Source organism: Trichechus manatus, unplaced genomic scaffold (assembly GCF_000243295.1).
Source record: "Trichechus manatus latirostris isolate Lorelei unplaced genomic scaffold, TriManLat1.0 scaffold00071, whole genome shotgun sequence".
Taxonomy (NCBI): Eukaryota; Metazoa; Chordata; class Mammalia; order Sirenia; family Trichechidae; genus Trichechus; species Trichechus manatus.
Window position 1 is genome coordinate 11,883,802 of NW_004444007.1, and position 23,021 is coordinate 11,906,822.

Genomic DNA, 23,021 nt, shown 5'->3' on the forward strand with positions numbered 1-23,021 from the left:
ATTGCGTGTTAGTCCCCTTTGTTTTTCTGTGATTAAAATTATTTACACTTGTAAGGGTCATTTCCACCAGTCCCAGTTCTCTAGTGGCTAGAACTGTGTCTGGCGCCTAGTTAGGTATTCATTGAATATTTTTTGATTGTTGCAGTGACAGATGATTACTGCTTCACTGGTGTGTATGTGGAGGAGGGGGTTGTAACAGGGAGGGTGTCTTCTCCCAAGGGAAGAGCTCTGAGCTATCTTTATTAGTATGTAACCTATTGACTTGTTCATTTACTATCTTCCATTTTCTTACTAATTTGGCTTCCTAAAGAAATTTAGGGGAATTTTATAATACTAAAAACCTTACCTGTAGTGTTAACAAATGGAAATATTTTCAGCCTAGTTCTACAAATTTCATCTTTTTTCTAACCTCCACAATTTAAATAAGATAGTGACAGAAGAGAGAGAAACCTTGTTTATTCTCTTCAAATAATTCTTAACTGTGTTGTGAAAAATAATTACTAATGCAATAAGTATTTTTTTCCCATATTACTGAATTCATCAGTTTCTTTTTTTCAGGTATCTTGCTAAAATATACTCTCTTTATTCTGGTGATAGCTTTAAGTAGTGGCTAATTTAACTATGCATTTAACCATACATAGTTTCAGTGTAAAGATACTCAGTTAAACATTTAGAAAAAGTAATGAAATGTAAAATAACCACTAGGCCTTTTTATGGACCAAAAAAAAAAAAAACCAACAATTTTAACAGCCAAATTTTTCTATTCAGATAATTTTACCATATTTTTACTTTCTAGAAAGCTAGAAGTATACCTTAGGTAGCTTCCTTTATTATACCTAATAATTTCCTGTATAGAATTCAGTTCACTTGCAAAGTTTGGACCCTCTCTTTCCCACAATGCTAAATTACTCTTATGCCATTCTTTCAAGAATCTCTTTCTGGGGCTGTTTTGTTTTACATTATAGTACTCTTTTGGGATAGTGAGAGGGAAAAGAGAAAGTGAAAAACATTTCTTGAGTCCCTAGCTAGGTGATCTATATGTTAACCTGTTTAATCTTAACAGTAATCCTGGGGAGTAGGTGTTATAATAAAACTTGTTTTTGTAACCAGAAAGAGGCTCAGAGATTTTAGGTGTCTTGCCACCCTCCCCGAACTGATAAGTGGTGGAGATGGCATCTGACTTACACTTTTCCCATGTTTTATCCAAGTTATAAGGAAGTAAAATCTCAATTTTGGGGGTTAATTTCAAGTTGAGAAATGCTAGTAAGTACGTTGAAATTTGTTGACTGGTGTTGCTTCTCTTTTTGATACTCTTTCCCAGCTGGGCGGATTCTGAGCTGTTCTTTTAATCTGTCCTCCCCCTTGCTTCCTCAGATTTCAGCTCCCCCTCCTTTACCTCCTCTCCCTTTTCTTCTCTCAAGCTGTGCTGTGAAGCCAGTAAAAGAATAAGGGAACATTATTCCCCAAGTACTATATTCATTCTTATCCTCATTTGATCTCAGAACATTTATTATCACTAAGTGTAGGGTCGCTATGAGTCAGAATCGACTAGACGGCAACGAGTTTGATTTTTGGTTTTTTTTTAAATGTAGTGTGACATGACTGAGGCAAACTGCAGTTATTTAAGGTTTAAGAGTGGGGTCAAGTACAGAAGCTAGTCATTTAACTAAATCCAGCTTGTATGCTGAAAGCAATATTTTACGTGTTATTATGGATGCAAAGATCTGTAGAATGGTACAGCTTCTGACCTCCAAATACTCAATATGATAGGGGAATCAGATACTGTATATGATTACAGTACAACTTGAGAAGTATAGTAATTCAGAGTTGAGAAAATGTTCCCACATAGGAAAGGAAATGATTTTCTGTGGGCATATGGGAAAGGTTTTGAAGAGAACTTGAAATTTGAAGGATGAGTGGGAATTTGCCACGTGGACAAAGGAAATTTAGGATAAAAGATCAACATATGCAGTGGATAAACACAACAAAAAAATGGCATACAGAAGAGTAAGAAGTCTGGTATGTATTATAAGGTGAATGAGGGAGGATGGTATAGGGACAGGTGAGAGATACAGCTTGAAAGGACAAGTTGAAGCAAATTGTGGAGTTCCTTGAGTGACAATGGGAAAGTGTTTAGACTTTATTTTCTAAGATGATGAGGGAATTGGTGAAGGTATTTTTAAGCATGTTCAAAATATTAACGTATAAGTTTCATGATACTTTTTTTTCCTTAATTCAATTCTGATTTGTGTTGGTAGTGATGATGTGACCTAATTAGAGTACATTAATCTGAACAATAAGATTTAGCAAAGTTTGAGTCTGTTTTGTTTAGTAATTCATCTGGGTTTATAACTTTGGTCATTGCTTTGATATTTTAACAAGTCGAAAATACAGATTTGGGTTTGTTCTAAATATAGAAATAGAATAAATATTTCTATAGAATACTTTAACGTTTGTAGCTATAACATTATTATTAAAATGGGCAATATTTTACGGAATACTACGCAACAATAAAGAACAATGATGAATCCGTGAAACATAACATGGAGGAATCTGGAGGACGTTATGCTGAATGAATTTAGTCAGTCACAGAAGGACAAATATTGTATAAGACCACTATTATAAGAACTCAAGAAAAGATTTAAACACAGAAGAAAACATTCTTTGATGGTTAGGAGGGTGGGGAGTGAGGGAGGGGTAATCATTAACTAGATAGTAGACAAGAATTATTTTAGGTGAAGGGAAGGACACCACATACTACAGGGAAAGTCAGCACAACTGGACTAAACCAAAGCTAAGAAGTTTCCTGAATACAACTAAATACTTCAGCGGACAGAGTAGCAGGAACGGGTGTCTAGGGACCATGGTTTCAGGGGACATCTAGGTCAATTGGCATAACAAATTTATTAAGAAAGTGTTCTGCATCCTACTTCGGTGAATGGTGTCTGGGGTCTTAAAAGCTAGCGAGTGGCCATCTAAAATGGATCAATTGGTCCCAGCCTACCTGGAGTAAAGGAGAATGAAGAACACCAAAGACACAAGGAAAGTATTAGCCCAATAGACAGAAAGGGCCACATAAACCAGAGAGTGCATCAGCCTGAGACCAGAAGAACTAGATGGTGCTCGGCTACCACCAGTGACCACCCTAACAGGGAACTCAACAGAGTCCTTGATGGAGCAGAAGAAAAGTAGGGTACAGAACTCAAATTCTAGTAAAAAGACCAGACTTAATCGTCTGACTGAGACTGGAGGAACCCCAGTAAGCATGGCCCCCAGATTCTGTCAACCTGGTACTAAAACAATTCCTGAGGCCCACTCCTCAGACAAAGATTAGACTGGACTATGGGACATAAAATGATACTCACGAAGAGTGTGCTGCTTAGCTCAAGTAGATACTTGAGACTAAATGGCAGCTCCTGTCCAGAAGCGAGATGAGAAGGCAGAGAGGGTCAGGAGCTGGTTGAATGGACTCGGGAAATCGGGTGGAAAGGAGGAGTGTGCTTTCACAGTATAGGGAGAGCAGTTAGGGTCACAAAACAGTGTATGTATAAATTTTTGTATGAGAGACTAACTTGAATTATAAACTTTAACTTAAAGTAAAACAATAAAAATTTTTTAAAAGGGCAATGTTTTAAATATTAACATTTGATTCAACATAAAAAAAGCTAAGTAGCATAATCATCAAGTAGTGATATATTCTTTGAAATAATTTGATATATGTTAGTAATTTTTTATCTTTGGATTTTATTTTTTTTTTCAATAATTCTCTATTTCCTGATATTTACTTTTAAAAACTCTTGATCAGAAAGAATGTGATGTTTTTTATAACAACTTTTTTGAGATGTGTTCTTTAATTGAGATATTGTTCACCTAAGTTGTACAAATATCACTATTATTTTCATCACCCCAAAATAGACACCCTGTGCTTTTTAGCAGTCATTTCCCACGCACACCCCATCTCCCCCAAACAGCTCTAAACCTTGTTGCTGTCAAGTCGATTCCGACTCATAGTGCCCGTGTAGGTCAGAGTAGAACTGCCCCACAGGACTTCCAAGGCTGTAATGTTTACAGAAGCAGATCACCACATCTTTTTCCTGTGAAGTGGCTGGTGGGTTCCAACTACCAACCTTTTGGTTAGCAGCCAAGTGCTTAACCACTGCGCCACCAAGCCTCCTCCAAACAGCTCTAGGCAACCACTAATACACTTTCCATCTGTACAGAAGCACCTATTCTGGACATGTCATATAAATAGAATCAGAATATGTCGGGTATTTTGTGACTGGCTTCTTTCTGTTAGCATAACATTTTCAAGGTCCATTCATGATGTAGTATGTATGAGTTCTTTTTATTGACTAATCAGATTCCATTGTATGAATATAAGGGGCACTGGTGGTGCAGTGGCTAAGCTCTTGGCTGGGAGCTGAAAGGTTGACATTTCGAACCCACCAGCTGCTCCGCAGAAGAAAGACGTGGCAGTCTGCTTCTGTAAAGATTACAGCCTTGGAAGCCCTATGGGGCAGTTCTACTCTGTCCTTTAGGGTCGCTATGAATTGGAATCCACTAGCCAGCAATGGATTTGGGGGTTGGGTGGTATGAATGTACACATTTTATTTACTCACTCTTTAGTTAACAGACATTTAGGCTTGCTTCCACTGTGAGGCTATTATGAATAATGCTGCTATGAACATTCATGTATAAGTCTTTGTGTGAGTGTATGTTTTCATTTCTCTTGAATAGGATAGGAATTGATGGTTCATATGGTAACTTTTATGTTTAACCTTCTGAGGAACTGCCAAACTGTTTTGCAAAATGGCTACACAATCTTACAATCCCTTGAGGGTACTGATTTCTCTGCATCCTGCCAACACTTTCTACTGTCTGTCCGTCTTAGTCATCTAGTGCTGCCATAACAGAAATACCACAAGTGGATGGTTTTAACGAAGAGAAGTTTATTTTCTTACTGTAAAGTAGGCTAAAAGTCCAAATTCAAGGTGTCAGCTCCAGGGGAAGGCTTTCTCTCTCTCGGCCTTCTTCTCTTCAGTGTTCCCCCAGACTAGAGCTTCTCTGTGCAGGGACCCTGGTCCAAAGGGCCCGCTCTGCTCCCGGCACTGCTTTCTTGATGGTATGAGGTCCCCCTGTCTCTCTGCTCACTTCTGTCTTGTATATCTCAAGAGATTGCCTCAGGACACAATCCAGTCTTGTAGATCCAGTCCTGCCTTACTAACCAACTGCCACCCATCCTCCCTCATTAACATCATAGAGGCAGGTTTACAACATACAGGAAAATCACACAGTACCAGGAATCATGGCCTAGCCAAATTGATACACACATTTTTTGGGGGACATAATTCAAACCATGACACTGTCTTTTTTACTATAAACATCCAGGTGGGTGTAAAGTGATGTCTCTTTCTGTTTTGATTTCTGTTTCTCTAATGACTAATGACATTGATCATCTGTTCATGTGCTTATTGGCCATTTGTATATCTTCTTTGGAGAAATGCCTGTTCAAATCCTTTGTCCATTTTTATTTGGCTGTTTGTCTTTTTACTATTGAGTTATTAGCATTCTTTATAGATTCTGGGTACTGGACCCTTATCAGATATATGATTTGCAAATATTTCTCCCATTCTATAGGTTGTCATCACTCGCTGGATGGTATAATTTGCTGCACAAAAGTTTTTAATGTAATGAAGTCCAATTTATTTATTTTCTTTTGTTGCTTGTGCTTTTGGTGTGCTATCTAATAATCCATTGCCTAACCCAAGGTCATAAGATTTACTCCATTTTTTTTTCCCCCAAGAATTTTATAATTTAAGCTCTTAAATTTAGGTCTGTGATCCATTTTGAGTTCATTTTTGTGTTAAGGTGTAAGGAAGGGGTCCAAATTCATTCTTTTGCATGTGGATGTAGTTCCTCCAGTGCCATTTGTTGAAAAGAATATTCTAATTGAGGTGAAATTCACATAAAATTAACCACTTTGAAGTGTACAATCAGTGACATTTAATACATTCAGTGTTATACAACTACCACCTTTATCTAGTTCCAAAACATTTTCATCACCCTAAGAGAAAACTCGTACTATTTCCCTACCTCCATCCTCTGGTAACCACCAGTCTGCTTTCTGTCTCTATGAATTACCTCTTCTGGATATTCCGTGTAAATGAAATCATGCAATATGTGACCTTTGTGTCTAGCTTCTAACTTAGCATAATGTTTTCAAGGTTCATTCACACTGTAGCATATATCAGCATTTCATTCCTTTTCATAGCTGAATAATCTTCCATTGTATGTATATAAAATACTTTAGTCATTTGTTGATGGAGATTTGGGTTTTGGTATATTGTTTTTAATACTGTTACTCCCAAGGCTTTTGATCTTATATATCAACATTCTGCTTTAGTTATAAATTCACAAATATAAGGAACAAAAAGGAAGAGCCATTACTTCCTATTCTTAATTAAGTGTAGTGGCATGTATATATAACAAGTTTTCTGGTTATCAAAAAGAAGATGCTTAGTAAATTACTATCCTCCACCTATGATTTATTTTATAGCTGTCTTTATAAGTTGCTTCATTTCCACTCTCTCATTTAAACCTCACAAAAACATTAAAAAGCACACACAGGGTAGTTTCTCTATTCTCGGTTTTGCAGTATATATCGATGATTGTAACTCACACAAAGTAATATAGCAAGTAACTGGCAGAGCTTGATTTAACTCCGGTCTTTTGTCTCCAAATCATGTTCTTTGCTGATAGTAAAATGTTGCTATGCAAATAACTTTATCTATTTTGCCTTTAAGGAGCCCCTGCGCAGTGGTGCAGTGCTCAGCTGCTAATTGAAAGATTGGCAGTTCGAACCCACCAGCCACTCCGTGGGAGAAAGACGTGGCAGTCTGCTTCCTTAAAGATTTCCAGCCTTGGAAACCCTATGGGGCAGTTCTACTCTGTCCTATAGGGTCAGTGTAAGTTGGAATCCACTCGATGGCAAGGGGTATTATGCCCTGAGTCAATATACCTCATCCTCATTGAAATCTAAGATTATTTAGTGAAGGTAATTATGCATACCTGTTCCTTTTTATATTGCAGGTGAACATTAATCTAAAATATAGTTAAATCCCAGTTGCAGTATTGGTGTCAAAAACTGCTCATAACCACTGTATTATGGCATTTTGTCATATTGTGAGAGACCAAGACCTCTAACACGAGAGAAGGACTACGTGCGTTTTCTCTTTTATTCACCAGTATATACTCTGCATATATACATACAGTTGTAGGCTCTCAGTAGAATATTTGTTGAGCGAATGAATGAATGTATGTAATGAATGTATGTTTTCTACTATCCATGTAACCTGTCACTAAATTGCATCATAAATTGCCACTAAAAATCTTTTAAATGAACACACATAAATTTTATAGTCTAACACTTAAACATATTAGAATGCTTTTTATTTATATTGCCTTATTTAATATGGCAGGTAGTATTTAATCTCCATTCTACAATGAATAAACTGAGACACTGAAGTTTAGTTATGTGCTAGGCATCGACCCAAGCCTCTTTAGTGAATGTTTTATACAGCTGTACTGTACTCTAAAACTCATTAAAATGGAATTATTGTAAAGTAGTCTAATACTGAGAAAATGCGTTTAATAGCTTGAGATTTGGTAGATACAATGATGAGGTGTGTGACTTACTAACATTTCAGTCATTCTAAAATTCATGTTTGTATTTGACTACTTTTAATAGTTTGATATCTGTTCTCTAAGACGTCTTCATATATGTTTTGCACTTTATTCCACTTATCAGCTTCATATTTGTTCCACTTTCATCCTCTGTTTCTATTAACAGAAATCCATGTGTGATTTTTAAGATGTCTTTAGACATCAGTCGTTCATTCAAGTCAGGAATTTTCATAGTTCAACAAAACATCTTTTTCGAATTTGCCAAAGGCTGTTCAAAGATACACTGTCATTTTAAACTCAGTAGATGTTTTGGTTTTCCTTTTAGGTGTTGACAGCTCCTCTACCACAAGCAGCGCTTCTCCGATGCCCAACAGCTATGATGCCCTAGAAGGAGGCAGCTATCCAGGTAGTTTGTTGTTTTGTGTTTGCTTGATGTTCCAATTGTTTAACCATGAATTGCTTTCAAACATGAAAATTTATTATACATAATTAACAGACTATATTTTCCTGGCATCTTTTATTTATTTAATAATAGTGTTAAGTGATATATAACTACTGGGAATATTGTTTCTGGGAGACCTAAAAAATTTTATTTTATTTTTGTTATAATGCTCTTTATCTTTTTCCTCTTTCTAAGAGACTTTTAATAGCGAGTAATTTTCCTCTTCTCTCCCTAAAATCCCTAAAAACCAATTTTAGGGTTTTTTTTTTAAGATTTAAATAGAAAAAAAGAAGACTATTCTTTCATGAAATAAATTGTATTTGGCTTTTACTACATACCAGACATTGTTCTAGGAGCTAGAACACTGTTCTAGACATTATCTTTTGTACTGTACTCACAGTTTTGCCTCTCCCAAATAATGCAGACTTCTGGAATAGGATTGTGGAAACATGCTGTTCTTTCCATGGACTTTTCTTTTTTTTAATAGAGGACAGAATCAGCTAAAAGGCAAGTTAGAGAAAAGAGTAGTTGACACCTTTTTATTGCTTGTTTTCCCCCCTTGGCCCCATTACTGCTGAGAGAATAAAAGGAAAAAAAAAAACTGTCTTAGCTACATATATACATAAGATTTTTATCTATCAGAAATACCAGCTGAAGTAATTGTCAGCAAATTATGAACTATGGAGTTTGCTTGTAAATACGCCTGTAAAAATGAGTGGAGTGGGAACAACATGTAGAACAAGTTCAGCAAAATATCGATAATTGCATATTGAAACTATGTGATGGGTAGGTGTGGGTTCATTATTCTGTTCTCTCTGTTTGTGTGTTTGAAAATTTTCATAATAAAAAATTAAAATAAGAAAAAAGGGAATGTGAAAGGTTATCTGGCTCATTCAGGAGTCAACGGTGTATAGAGTCATGATTCTTAGACAACAGCCCTGTGTTTTTCCCTTTGTTAGATATGCTTTCTTCATCAGCCAGCAGTCCCGCTCCCGATCCTGCCCCCGAACCTGATCCTGTTCCAACTCTGGCTTCTGCTGTTCCTCAGCCTACAAAAATGGCTAAGCCTTTTGGCTATGGTTATCCAACTCTTCAGCCTGGTTATCAGAATGCGACGGCACCGCTTAATTCTGGAGTACAGTCCAGTAGCCCAGTGTATTCTGGGTTCCAGCATTATGCTCAAGTACGTATTTGGTCATGCAAAGACATTGCATTTCTAAACATTGTGAGACTAGTATCAATTCTGACAAATCCCTGGTGATTCAAATGGATTATAGGTACAAACACAGATGCCTAGGTCAAAGATACTTAGAATTAGTATCAGTTTTTGTGTTCATACTTTGAAAAAGATAAATACCAATTTTTAACAATATTAAGTCTAGGTCAGGATATTAGGGGTAATTTTTATTTTCTTCATTGTACCTTTACTTTTCAGATTCTCTGCAATGTGCAGGTATTAATTTTATAATCAGGAAATCCAAGTAAATGTTAGGTTTTTTTAAAGATTATGTATTACTAAGCTGATTTCTCCTTCGAAAATGACCTGGTATAAGTGCAGTTCAGTTTTATAATACAGAGTAGCATTTTAAATTTATATTTATTGAGAAGAAAGTAAAATATGAAGAGATTGAAGTGGCAAAAGCAGTCTACTTATAATTTGTTAGAAATTGTTATTGTACTAACATTTCAGAAATTTCATCTTATTGTGGACTAAATGAAGATTAGAGGGAAATAGGAAAATCATTTGTTTCTGGAATTTAATTTAGAATTAAGGCACAGAAGGAAGAAGGGAGAAAGAAAACTGGAAGAGACGCTGGAGTAATGTGGTTGATTAGAACATGCCTCCCATTGTGTTGATTTACTTGAGTCTCCATCGATCAAGATGAAACACTTCATAAGTTAATCTTATCTGTTTTTTGCTTTAGACAAATTCCTATCTCTGGGTCATAATATAATTTATTTCTATTCTTTAATGCGAAGAAAATCAAGTTCAAAAAAAGGTTTAGTTCTTAGAAATGTCGGGCAAGGAGACAAAAATTAATTTTAAAATAATAATGGTCTTCCGTAATGACATAGGACAGGGGTCCACAAATTATGACCCTTGAGCCAAATCTAGCCTGTTGCCTATCTTTGTAAATAAAGTTTTATTGGAACATAGCGACATCATTCTTTTATGTATTGTCTGTGGCTGCTTTTGCACTAGCATGGTAGAGTTGTGTAGTTGCAACAGAGGCAGTGTGACTCACCAAGCTTTAAAATATTTACTAACTGACCCTTTACAGAGAAAGTTTGCCGACACTACATAAGAAAATGGGAATTACTGTTCCTTTTCTATTTTATTTGGGAGATTATTTTGGAAAAGTTAAGAGATTGGCCTTGGGAATAAAACTAAAAATTAATATTCAAATTGCAAATTTTTTTTATCTAACTTCATCTTATTCTTCTGTGATTACAGTGCTTTTTGTGCTCTAGGCCTAGATCAAGGATCAGAGGAGTCTGATAAAGGGGATAGTGTCAGTAATGTGGATTATTAATCACAGTTGAAACAAGCATCATAAAATCAAAGTATTTAGAAGTAGACTGTTAGTGATCATCCACTCCCACCCTTCCATTTTTTTAAATTATTGAAATATAACATATATTATGTTAAAAAAGTATACAAATCAATTGCAAGCAATTTGACGAATTTCTGTAAATTTAACACACTCACTTAAAAGCGACCAGAGCCTATCTCGTGCCTCTTTTAGTCACTAATCCCCTCCCACCCCCAAACATGAATAACCACTATCCTGACTTCTAATACCATAGATTAGTTTTGCCTACTTTTAAACTTCATATAAGTGGAACCATAATTTATGTATTTTTTTGTGTCCGGCTCCTTTTTGCTCAACATTATTCTTATTATATGGTTGTAATTTATTCATTCTTATTGTTACATACTGCATTTTGTGAATATACGCAATTTTATTTATTTGTTCTGTTGTTGATGGGCGTTTGAGTGATCCCAGTTTGGGGCTATTATGAGTAGTGCTGCTGTGAACATTTTTGTGCATATCTTTTAGTGAGCATGTGCATGTAGGAATGGAATTGCTGGGTCATGGGTATCCATATGCTCAAATTTAGCAGTTCCTGCCGAACAGTTTCCAAAGTGGATGTTCTGATTTATTCCTCCCATTAGCAGTGTGTGAGAGTTCCAGCTGGGTTACATCCTTGTCAACACTTGGAATTTTGACTGTTAGGAACTTGTGCAGGAGAAAATCAAAGTCAGGTTTGATATATGTATCCCTTCAGGAAGGTTACAAAGCAGTGATTTATTATTGTCTAGTCAGAATTCAAAATAGTTTTAGAATGCTAATTTTCCAGGGTCGGTGAGCAATAATGATTTAATCACATAGCTTGGGCCTCCATTTTCATTCTTACCTATCTATTAAAAAAAGATTGTAGATTTTCACCTAAGATTAGCATTACCTGTCAGGCTGGTTTTAAAACAAACCATATGTTTTTGAAGTCTTAGTTAGGATGAATAGATTTTACTTTCTTAGCTTTAAGCAGCCTTCTCTAATAAAATTGAAATGCCTTTAAGTCTTGTACTTAGTGTAGTCCAATGTGCCAAGAAAAAGCCAGGCATGGAAAAATCTGGGCGTAGAGCATTTCAGGCTAAAAGAACATACGTGCAAAGACTTAAGTCAGAAGCAAGTTTGAAAGTTTGTCAAGTTTCAGGAAAAAAGTCCCCATGTGACTTGAACTCATCTAACCATGAGAAAAGTAATAAGGATGAGATTAGAAAGCTAGACAGGCACCATAGTCAGAAGCTCAGATTTTATCCCAAGTGCAAAGGGGAGACAGACATTTAAGATTTTATGTAAGAGGATTGTTCTGACTGCTGTTTGAAGAATGGATAAGGGTTGAGATTTAAAAGACAAAAATAAAAGCAGGAGGACAAATTGAAGTTTTGCCGTTATCCTGGAAATGGATGGTTGTGTGTTTTATTGAGTTGGTATCAGTGGACGCAGTAAAAAGTGGATGCACAGGGGATATCCACATGCTGATGGACTGAATGTGGTAGGCAAGGAAAAGGAAGGCTAACTTGACAAGAAAGAAAGAGAGAAGGTACAAATAACTAAAACAAAAAATGAAAGTGAAACCATTACTTCCAACCTTCCAAAATAAAATGATCATAAGAGAATGCTATGAACAATTATATGCCAGTAAACTAAATAAGCTAGATGAAATGGACAAATTCCTAGAAACCATACAGCTAAAAACAACAAACAAACAAACGTAGTAGTGAATATTTAGGACCTTGGCGGAATCGACTCGACGGCAGCGGGTTTGGTGTTTTTTAACTGGTTTTGGATTTGCAATGGAATCTTAAATATGACACCAAAACTATGAAAAACGAAAGTTTTGTCAGGTGCCATTGAGTCATTTCTGGTTGATAGCGACCCTATATGTACAACAGAAGGAAACACTGCCTGGTCCTGCGCCATCCTCACCGTCATTGTTATGCTTGAGCCCATTGTTGCAGCCATTGTGTCAGTCCATCTCGTTGACGGGCTTCCTCTTTTTCACTGACCCTCTACTTTACCAAGCACGATGTCCTTCTCCAGGGACTGGTCCCTCCTGATAACATGTCCAAAGTATGTGAGATGTAATCTATCCATTCTTGCTTGTAATGAGCATTCTGGCTGCACTTCTTCCAAAACATTTGTTAGTTCTTCTGGTAGTCGGTGTTCTTCGCCAACACCATAATTCAAAGGCATCAGTTCTTCTTTGGTCTTCCTTATGTATTGTCCACATGCATATGAGGCAATTGAAAACACATGGCTTGGGTCAGGCACATCTTAGTCCTTAAAGTGACATCTTTGCTTTTTAACACTTTGAAAAGGTCTTTTGCAGCAGATTTGCCCAATGCAATACATCGTTTGATTTCTTGACTGCTGCTTCCATGGACGTTGACTGTGGATCCAAGTAAAATGAAGTCTTTGACAACTTCAATCTTTTCTCCATTTATCGTGATGTTGTTTATTGGTCCAGTTGTGAGAATTTTTGTTTTCTTTATGTTGAAGTGTAATCCATACTGAAGGCTGTGGTCTTTGACCTTCATCAGTAGGTGCTTCAAGTCCTCCTCACATTCAGCAGGGAAGATTGTGTCATTGGCATATCACAGGTTGTTAATGAGTCTTCTGCCAATCGTGATGCTGCGTTCTTCGCGTAGTCCAGCTTCTTGGATAATTTGCTCAGCATAATGAGTATGGTGAAAGGATACAACCCTCTGGCACACACGTTTGTTAAACCATGCAGTATCCCCTTGTTCTGTTCAAACAACTGCTTCTTGGTCTAAGTAGAGGTTCCTCATGAGCATAATTAAGTGTTCTAGAATTCCCATTCTTTGCAATGTTATCCATAATTTGTTACGATACACCCAGTCGAATGCCTTTGCATAGTCAATAAAACACAGGTAAACATCCTTCTGGTATTCTCTGCCTTCAGCCATGATCCATCTGACATCAGCAGTGATATCCCTTGTTCCACGTCCTCTTTTGAGTCGGGCTTGAATTTCTGGCAGTTCTCTGTTGATGTACTGCTGCAGCTGCTTTTGAATTATCTTTAGCAAAATTTTACTTGTATGTTATATTTTTGATATTGTTTGACAATTTCCACATACTGTTGGATCACCTTTCTTTGGAATAGTACAAATATGGATCTCTTCTGGTTGGTTGGCCAGGTAGTAGCTGTCTTCCAAATTTCTTAGCACAGATAAGTGAGCACTTAGAGCGCTACATCCGTTTGTTGAAACATCTCAGTTGGTATTCTGTCAATTCCCGGAGGCTTGTTTCTCACCATTGCCTTCAGTGCAGCTTTGACCTCTTCCTTCAGTACTGTTCTTGATCATATGCTACCTCCTGAAATGGTTGAACGTCGACCAGTTTTTTTTGGTACAGTGACCCTGTGTATTCCTTCCGTCTACTTTTGATGCGTCCTGCATCATTTAATATTTTCCTCATAGAATCTTTCAACACTGCAACTTTGTCTTCTCGAGCTGCCCTTTGAAAGCTTCTGTTCAGCTCTTTGACCTCATCATTTCTTCCTTTCACTTTAGCTACTCTGTGTTCAAGAGCAACTTTCGGAGTCTCTTCTGACATCCATTTTAGTCTTTTCTTTCTTTCCTGTCTTTGTAATGACCTCTTACTTTCTTCGTGTATGATGTCCTTGATGTCATTCCACAACTCATCTGATCTTTGGTTTAATCTGTTCTTGAGATGGCCTTCTTTTACAAAAGTAAAAATCGATAAATTGGACTTCATCAAAATAAAAACTTTTGTGCATCAGTGGACATTATCAAGAAAGTGAAAAGATAACTGACAGAATGGGAGAAAATATTTATAAATTATATATCTGATAAGGGTTTACTGTCCAGAACATATAAAGAACTATGACTCATCAACAAAAAGACAAATAATTTAAAAATGAGCAAAGGACTTGAATAGACGTTTCTCCAAAGAAGATGTACAAATGGACAGTAAGCGTATGAAAAGTTGCTCAACATCATTAGTCATTAAGGAAATGTAAATCAAAACCACAATGAGATATCAGTTCACACCTACTAGGATGACTGTATTTTTTTAAAAAATGGAGAATAACAAGTGTTGGCAAGGATGTAGAGCAGTTGGAAACTCCATGCATTGCTGGTGGAATGTAAAATGGAGCAAGTGCTGTGGAAAACAATTTAATGGTACCTCAAAACCTTACTCAGAATTATCATATGATCCAGCAATTCTATTCCTAAGTATATACCCAGAAGAATTGAAAACAGGGACTCAAACAGATACATGCACTTGAATGTTCATTGTAGCATTATTCACAGTAGCCAAAAGGTGGAGACAATACAAGTGTCAGTCAACAGATCAGTGAGTAAACAAAATGTGGTATAGCTATACAATGAAATATTAGCCATAAAAAGGAAGTTCTGATACATCGTATGACACTGAATGAACCTTGAAAAATTTTGCTAAGTGATATAAGCTAGACACAAAAGAACAAATGTATGATTCTCCTTATATGAAATATCAGAATAGGCAAATTCATATCAGAAAGTAGATTAGATTATGGCTGCAAAACATTGTGAATGTAATTAATGCCACTGAATTGTATACCTAAAAACCAAACCCGTTGCTGTCGAGCTGATTCCAACTCATAGGGACGCTATAGGACAGAGTAGAACTGCCCCACAGGGTTTCCAAGGAGCGTCTGGTAGATTCGAATTGCCGACCTTTTGGTTAGCAGCTGAGCTCTTAACCAGTGCGCCACTAGGGCTCCCTAAATTATATAAATTATTAAAATGGAAAACTTGGTGTGTATCTTTTACCACAATTTAAAAAGTAGGTTAGAGAAAAAAAGAAAACAAAATTCATTGGACATCGTGGGACATTTCTGTGACATCAGCTCATTATTCTGAAAACTAATAATTGAAAAAACTTGAAATCAGTTGAGCATTTATCTTGCCTTTCTAGTATGAACTGTATTTTAGGGGAACCATCTTGATCTTCAAAGCATTGTTCCTGAAATTTTGTTGTGTTGTTTAACCTTGGTAATAAGATTTAAATTTACTCAGTATTTTGCTTTGAGTTTTTTCGATCATGCTTTAAATTTAGTTTCCATGTTGTCATCCTCCGATTACCAAGCCAGATTTAAATTTTCTTCTTCCTTTTTCTACGTGTTGAAATCCTGTATATATATATATATGTATGTATATGATATTTTATTCATGTTTAATATTCTTTTTTTTGTTTTGTTTTGAAATGCTCTTTCAGCAGTATCCCGGAATGAACCAGCTGTCCTCCAGTCTAGGAGGGTTGAGTCTTCAGAGTTCTCCACAGCCAGACAGCTTGAGACCTGTAAACCTCACTCAGGAGAGGAATATTTTACCCATGACTCCTATTTGGGCTCCTGTACCTAATTTGAATGTAGACCTCAGAAAACTAAATTGTAGCCCAGAGTAGGTATTTATTTTATAATCCTTTTTAAGTAGTATACTTGGAAGAAAACATTGTATGACTTTCAGAAATATGTAGTATGCTGTTAATTTCCTGATAGGAAGCTTTGTTAATACAGACTTTTCTCTTTTACTTTGTATGGAAATTCTAGATGTAAAATTCCATATAGGTCATCTTTTCCTGTCCCCAGCTCTACCTCCATCTAGTCCAATGCCTCCACCACCGAGTGGTAGGAAGTTTTTTTCTATTTGAGTGAAGGATTTCAGGAACCCAGAATTAGCTATATATATATTTTTCTTTTTTTTTTTTATAAATCTCTTTCCCTCACCGTTCACCATTAATAACTTCTGATGTCTTTTAAATAAAATAGAGTCTTTAGATTTTTTTCCCCTCAGTCTTTGCATGATAATGACACAAACCTCACTTACATAATCCCACAAGCATGCTTAGGTAAGTGGCTTATCTCTGGATTTTCTTTTCCCACTCAGTATAGAATGTGAAGACTGATAATCCCCAGACCTATTTATCTAACCTGAGTTTTGATTTGGATTTCCTTTTACCGAATGTTTCCTCATCTCATGGAGAAGTTTAGTTGGCATCCTGCATCTGATGGTCACCAAGCCCTGGGGTACCCTCTGGGTGGATGAGCTCTGGTACTCACCTCACAGTGCCTCTAGAACCAAGTGTTCTTTATTCTTGCCTGCTTTTAGTACTTCTGTTCCCTAAGAATAAGATATTTCTTTGGACCCAGTTGCTTTTTAGAAGATGTTTTCCTGCTCCTGGAATCTCTCTTCCCTCATAAAGTAAGCTCTGATTCACAGCATTGTCCTCTTTACGTTAGGAGAATTCATGTTTTTTATAACTAATATTTTCCTTTCCTTAAGGCTTTTTTTAAACTACAGACTCCTGTTTTCATCCCAAATCTTACATAGTATACAGAAAGTGGAAATAGAAAGTGGAGCCACTCTGAGAGTTCACTCTTTTCTCCTACCCCACTACCACCCCTGTCAATGCCTAAGGTGGTGCAGAGATCACTTCCATAAAAGTGTAGGGTATGATATATCGTAGGTTCAAAACAGCTGTTCATCCTTCTAAGTGTAAGCTGCTATCAGGTCAATAAGTATCTGGCAGCAAAGTGGCTAATGCAGTGGTCTGGGCAAGAAGTAATGGCAGCAGTGTTAGAGGTAGTGAAAAGTGGTTGGATTCTGGGGGTATATTTTGAAGATAGAGCAGTGGGCCTTATTATTGGATTGGATATGGGATGCAAGAGAACAGGAATTTTGTCATGTGTTTTATGGTAAGGTACCTGACACATAGTAGATGTTTGGTAGGTGGTGATAATGATTGTGGTAGCAGTGGCTTTATTCTTACTACTTTCTATTCTTATCCCTAATCCCTGCCCCTGGAATGAGATTTCAGCCCTCAGTACTCTACAGAATTTCTTAAAGGTCATCTTTGAGTTCCTTATTACCAAATTCATTCATTGTCTTCTTTCTTTTTTCCCCCAAATTCCTAGGATCCTAGATATCTCTGTATAATATTAACCACTCTTCTTTAAATTCCTTTTCTGATTTCCATGATACTTCTTCTTACCTCCTTGGTTGCTTCTTTATTGATTCTTTGTCTAGTGATCTTAATACAAAATATTTATTGAGCACTTACTCTATGAGAGGAATAGACTAGGGTGACACAAAGACAAAATGATCTCGGATCTCAAATGTAGAAGACAGGCAAGGTACACAGCCAGCTAAAGGAAATGAGACTGTAATGGATAGCACAGAGGCATAACTAGATCTCAGAGAACGGAGGGGAGTCAGGAGTGAGGCTGGTTTCAGAAGAGGTCACTTGGAGTCTCATAGTGAGATTTCAGCAGATGAATATAGGGCAGTAAAGCAAGAACAGTATCATTAAAGATGCAGAGATATGCCTTTTCACTTGTGTTTTCTGCTCACTCCCAGTCATGCCTTACATGGTAGTTATAATGGCGTAATTGTTTCTTTTTGAATATGTTGTAGTTTTCTACCATGAAAATGATGTGTCCTTCATTTACGTCTTTTGAAATTTATGACACCTGCCTGCTTGAAGGAATCAGGGCCTTCCTGGTTAACATACCCAAGTGATTTTCCCTTACGCCCTTAATTGTTCTTAATTACCTACAACTCATACCTGCTTCAGTGTTTTGTTTTTTTCTGATAGCTAATGTTAGTCTGTGTTATTTATGTTTTTTGCAGTTCATTTCGGTGTACTTTGACAAATATTCCACAGACACAGGCTTTACTGAACAAAGCTAAACTTCCTTTAGGATTGTTGTTACATCCCTTCAGAGACTTAACGGTAAAGTAACATGTTTTTAAATATTTGTGAGTGCTGACGTGTACTTATGTGCAAAATACATTAGACTGCATATTTTCTTAGAATTTTTGTCATCTTCCCTCTTTTGTTTGATGTAAGAAATAATAATTTCTGTCCAGTTCAATTCAGCAAACATTTTCTGAGCTACCTTCTTTATGACAGGCCCTGAACCATGCACTGGTGGTTCAGAAATAATCTAAGTCATTGGCGTTGCCCCTAAGAGGTTCTTATTTAACAGGGGACAAAGATATAAAAACAAGTGTATAGGATAATTAATACACGTAATTGGTCCAATTCTGTGAGGTGCTTAGGTAGTGAGTACAGCCTGGGGAGTGATTTCCTCTGGGTACAGTAGAAACCATTTTCTACAAAAGATGAGGCCTGAGCTGTATATTGAAAATCTAGTACTTTTGGCAGTTGGAAAGCCCATAGTGGGTAGATCAGCTTTAGGAGTCCTAGGAGAAAAACTGTATGGTTGTTCTTAATGATAGTAAACAAATAACCTTTGTAATAACAGGGAAAATGCAAATGCTTCAAGTCTGTTGACTTAAAACATTACTTTTTTTTGTTGCTGATTGACTTAGGAGACTGCATCTGTAACAGAGTAGAACTGCTCCATAGAGTTTTCTTGGCTATAATCTTTACGGAAGCAGATCGCCAGGCCTTTTTCTTCCTTGGTGCTGCTGGGTGGGTTCGAACCGACAACCTTTTGGCTATCAGCCGAGTGCAAATTGTTTGCACCTCCCAGGGACCTTAAAACATTACTTGTTGAAGTTTTCATGGTCTCTTTGGTTTAATACCCAGCTTGCTAGTTTTTAATACATTCTTTTGGTATTTCATACAAATGCATTCTATTTAAACTAAATTTTTCAGAAAAGTTTTTTTCCAGAGATATTTTATTTATACTTCGTAAGTTGCATTTTCCGTCACACTTTTTTACCCGTGTAGTTTTCTACCCGTCCTGCTGCTGCTGCTGAGTTTCTTTTGCTCACCTATTCAACAAGTATTTATTGATCACCTGTCATGCTAGATGGTGAGGATACAAAGGTTAATAAGCTTCCTCATCGAGCTTACTTTCTTACTAGGGAGCATAGAAAATATCAAAATGAATAGAAAATAATTATAATATGTGATAAGTACCATGAATTTTTCAGTAAATATTATTTGATCACCTATAATTACTGTTATAACCTTTAAATCAAGGTGATTACTTTTCTATATACATAGGTGAGCCCCCCCCACCCCCAAACACAGATTGCGTGTATGATGCATTCTGGAAGTCGTACATACTCTAAATTGTTACAGTGGCTTCCTCTGGAATATAGAATTCTGGGTGATTTTTTTTTTTTCCGTTTCATTTAACTGTATTTCCTGATTTTTCACAACTGATACGTAGTTACTTATGTAATAAAAGTAGTATATGTGAAAAAAATTAAACACAAATATATGTGTATATGTCGATAGAAAAAAAAGTCAGAAGGCTGTATACTAAATATTAACAGGGGTTAACTTAGGGAGATAGAATAATATGTGATTTCTTAATCTTTTTTCATATCTTCTAAATTTTCTACACTGAAAATAAAGTTGTTTTTCCAAACTAAGCATAAAGAGATGTATTTTCTTAAAAGATACCTTCTGTTTGGTGTTTTTGGGCCTCAGTTCCCATCAGGCCTGTTCTGGCTGTCTAATGAGCAGTGCCTGAGAGTCTAACACCAGTTGCAGTCAGTCAGAAAAGACAAAGGTATTTTTATACTCGAAGGTTAATATTTCTTTCTCACCATTATTTCTTGAGTCTAGCTGATGAGCTTTGACTTATGTTATTTTCTTGGCCAACCAAGCGCTTCTTGTCAGTCAGTAACTTTTATTGCATTTGGTACAACTTTATTTTAGTGATATCTTATGGTTTGTGATGAGAGAGGGAGAAAATTTGATAGCTACTTGTGTTGTTCAGCACCAGAAAAACAAAAACAAAAACCCGTTGCCGTCGAGTCGATTCCAACTCGTAGCAACCCTAAAGGACAGAGTAGAACTGTACCACAGGCTTTCCAAGGAGCACCTGGTGTATTCGAACTGCCAGCCTTTTGGTTAGCAGCCGTAGCTCTTAACCACTATACCACCAGGGTTTCTGTTGTTCAGAACATTGCTGGATATTTAAAATGCTTCAATTTCAAACCATCCAAAAACAGAGTTTATAGTTTCTGTTCTGCATATGGAGCAAAGCAGGAAGCGTTCTAATTACCCTGGGGTGGGCGCTCTTTTTTGCTACAACATCGTTATTTTTACTTCCTAGCAATTACCAGTGATAACATCAAATACCATTGTGAGGTGCCGGTCTTGTCGAACATATATCAACCCTTTTGTATCCTTCATTGATCAGCGTAGATGGAAATGCAATTTGTGCTATAGAGTTAATGATGGTGAGTTTCAGATTCTTAAAATGATTTGTGTTTTGATATTATTTTAAACATTTTCTGACATTTTTGTCATTACCTGATTTCTTTCCCCATTGCTTTAAAAACAACTTTCATGCTGTTTTTAGTGAAGAGAATATAGTTTGAGGACATTCATCTTGGCTGGCGAAGGGGGTCATTGACAATGAGGAGAGTGACAGGGAGGGCAAAGTAAAAAAAAGTTCATTTAAAAAAACAGTGAATGCCTTGCAGGTGAGGTCATGCAGATTCCTTACGCTTGCTCTCGACCAGTTAGGATGGTCATCTGTTTGTGTATTTGGTCCATTCAACTCCTGTAGGCCTTTGCATACATGTGTGCGCGCACGTGTATTTGTGTGTATGTGTGCCTGTCTCTCTGTTGCCTCCTTTACTCATTTCTTAGGTCCCCTTATTAGAATTGTTTTCAAATTGGTGTTTCTCTGTCTGATTTTTTTTCATGTCATGTGGTGTAATAAATAGGACACAAGCCTAAGAAACAAGGTTACATGGGCCCTGATTTCCTTACCTGATTTCAGAAAATAAATTTTGTACCCTTACAGATGTGTATTTTAAGGAGGGTTTAAAGGGTTAGTTTTTACCATTAGGTGTTTACAGAACTCTTTATAAACCTCATAAAAATATTGATGATAGAGGTGTTTTATTTCTAGGGATGTGTTGTGTGTGTGTATGTGTTTAGTTACAAATTATATTACTAAATTTATACTGAATTCCTAATTCTTATCTAGTTCCTGAAGAATTTATGTATAATCCGCTTACTCGATCATATGGTGAGCCTCATAAACGACCAGAAGTTCAGAATTCAACTGTGGAGTTCATTGCTTCTTCAGATTACATGGTAACTATTCAGTGTTAAAATCAGTCATGGGATACAATTACAGGTAGTCCCCGACTTAGGATGGGGTTCCGGTCCGACAACTCAGTTGTAAGTTGATTCTGATGTAAGTCAAATACCTTTTTTTTTAAAGTTTTCATTATTGCCTTTTATTATCAATATCTTTCTAAATCCTATCTTTATTTGTCTTTGGGGGTTGGAAGCATTACATATAAACTTACGGATATATTTTCATACATACGTACATTAAAAGACACACAAATCATAAAAATTTACTCCGACAGTGAAAAATAGTAGAAAAACATGACATTTTGTCAGTTGCAATAGTGACTTCACTTGTGGAAGGTTCTGGATCATCTGGATCACCCCTGGCAATAGGGAAAGCATTTCTAGACAGAAGATTAGTGGGGTTGTCTGTATAATCCTTTCCTTTTCTAATTCATGTATTTCGCTGTGACACCTCACTGCTTCCCAGATCTGCCTGTCTACTTTAGCCAAGTGATCAGCATTTGGGTCCGTTTTTCCAAGAGACTGAAGCCCCTGATTTAGTATAGAAAAAACTTCAGCCAATCCAGTAATAACATTGAATATCTGTGAGTGAACAACTGAGAATTATAACAGCAGCAAATTATGCGCTGCAACATTGTATGCAGCACGTTACTAACAATAAAATGTACCAAAAAAAAAAAGAAGACAGTCGTAAGTGTGGTTCATCCTAACTCAAATACATGCTAAATTGGGGACTACCCTCAATGGTCGTTTGTAATTTGCTGTTAAGTGAATTCTTGTCCAAAAGTCTGAATTTTTAAAAATAAAGTAAAAACAAAGAAAATTCTTTCTAAAGATTATTTAATCTCCTAGAAGAATGTATACTATCACTAAGAAATGTTAGTAATGCTTTATGATTAGCACTGATATCTAAAATTGGTTGCCATGATTTGATTACTTGGAATGAATTAGATATTCTTTCCTATTTAACGTTTAAGACCCTCATAACAGCAAAGCTCATGTTTTTGCCAAAAACTGTAGTTTCCAGACTCTTAATAATATCACCATCTTGCTGGTTCACCAAGTACAGATATTAAGATAAATGGATACTGACTTCATGCTAATTTTTCTCTTTCTAATTCAGTCATAAAATTCTACCTGTTCTTTAATTATGCTGAATCTGAGATCTCTTTCTTTGTTACTTACAAAAACGAATTCTTGGTCTAAATTCTGGTCATCTTGTTTATCATATCTACTCATTTTTAATGTGTTATAAT

The 23,021-nt window shown here is 36.4% G+C and overlaps 1 protein-coding gene across 5 annotated transcripts in view; it reads left to right on the plus strand.

Moving 5' to 3' along the window:
* Positions 1 to 23,021, plus strand: part of SEC24B (SEC24 homolog B, COPII coat complex component) — an 83,319-nt gene that overhangs the window by 32,361 nt on the left and 27,937 nt on the right. For 3 of the 5 annotated variants that reach the window (XM_023734794.1, XM_023734796.1, XM_023734797.1), the window contains 6 exons: positions 8,009 to 8,089; positions 9,085 to 9,308; positions 15,940 to 16,124; positions 18,354 to 18,456; positions 20,765 to 20,891; positions 21,650 to 21,759. In XM_023734794.1, the coding sequence (XP_023590562.1) occupies positions 8,009 to 8,089; positions 9,085 to 9,308; positions 15,940 to 16,124; positions 18,354 to 18,456; positions 20,765 to 20,891; positions 21,650 to 21,759 (830 nt within the window). The remainder of the gene's footprint in view (positions 1 to 8,008; positions 8,090 to 9,084; positions 9,309 to 15,939; positions 16,125 to 18,353; positions 18,457 to 20,764; positions 20,892 to 21,649; positions 21,760 to 23,021) is intronic. The other 2 variants (XM_023734795.1, XM_023734798.1) reach the window with 1 other exon arrangement.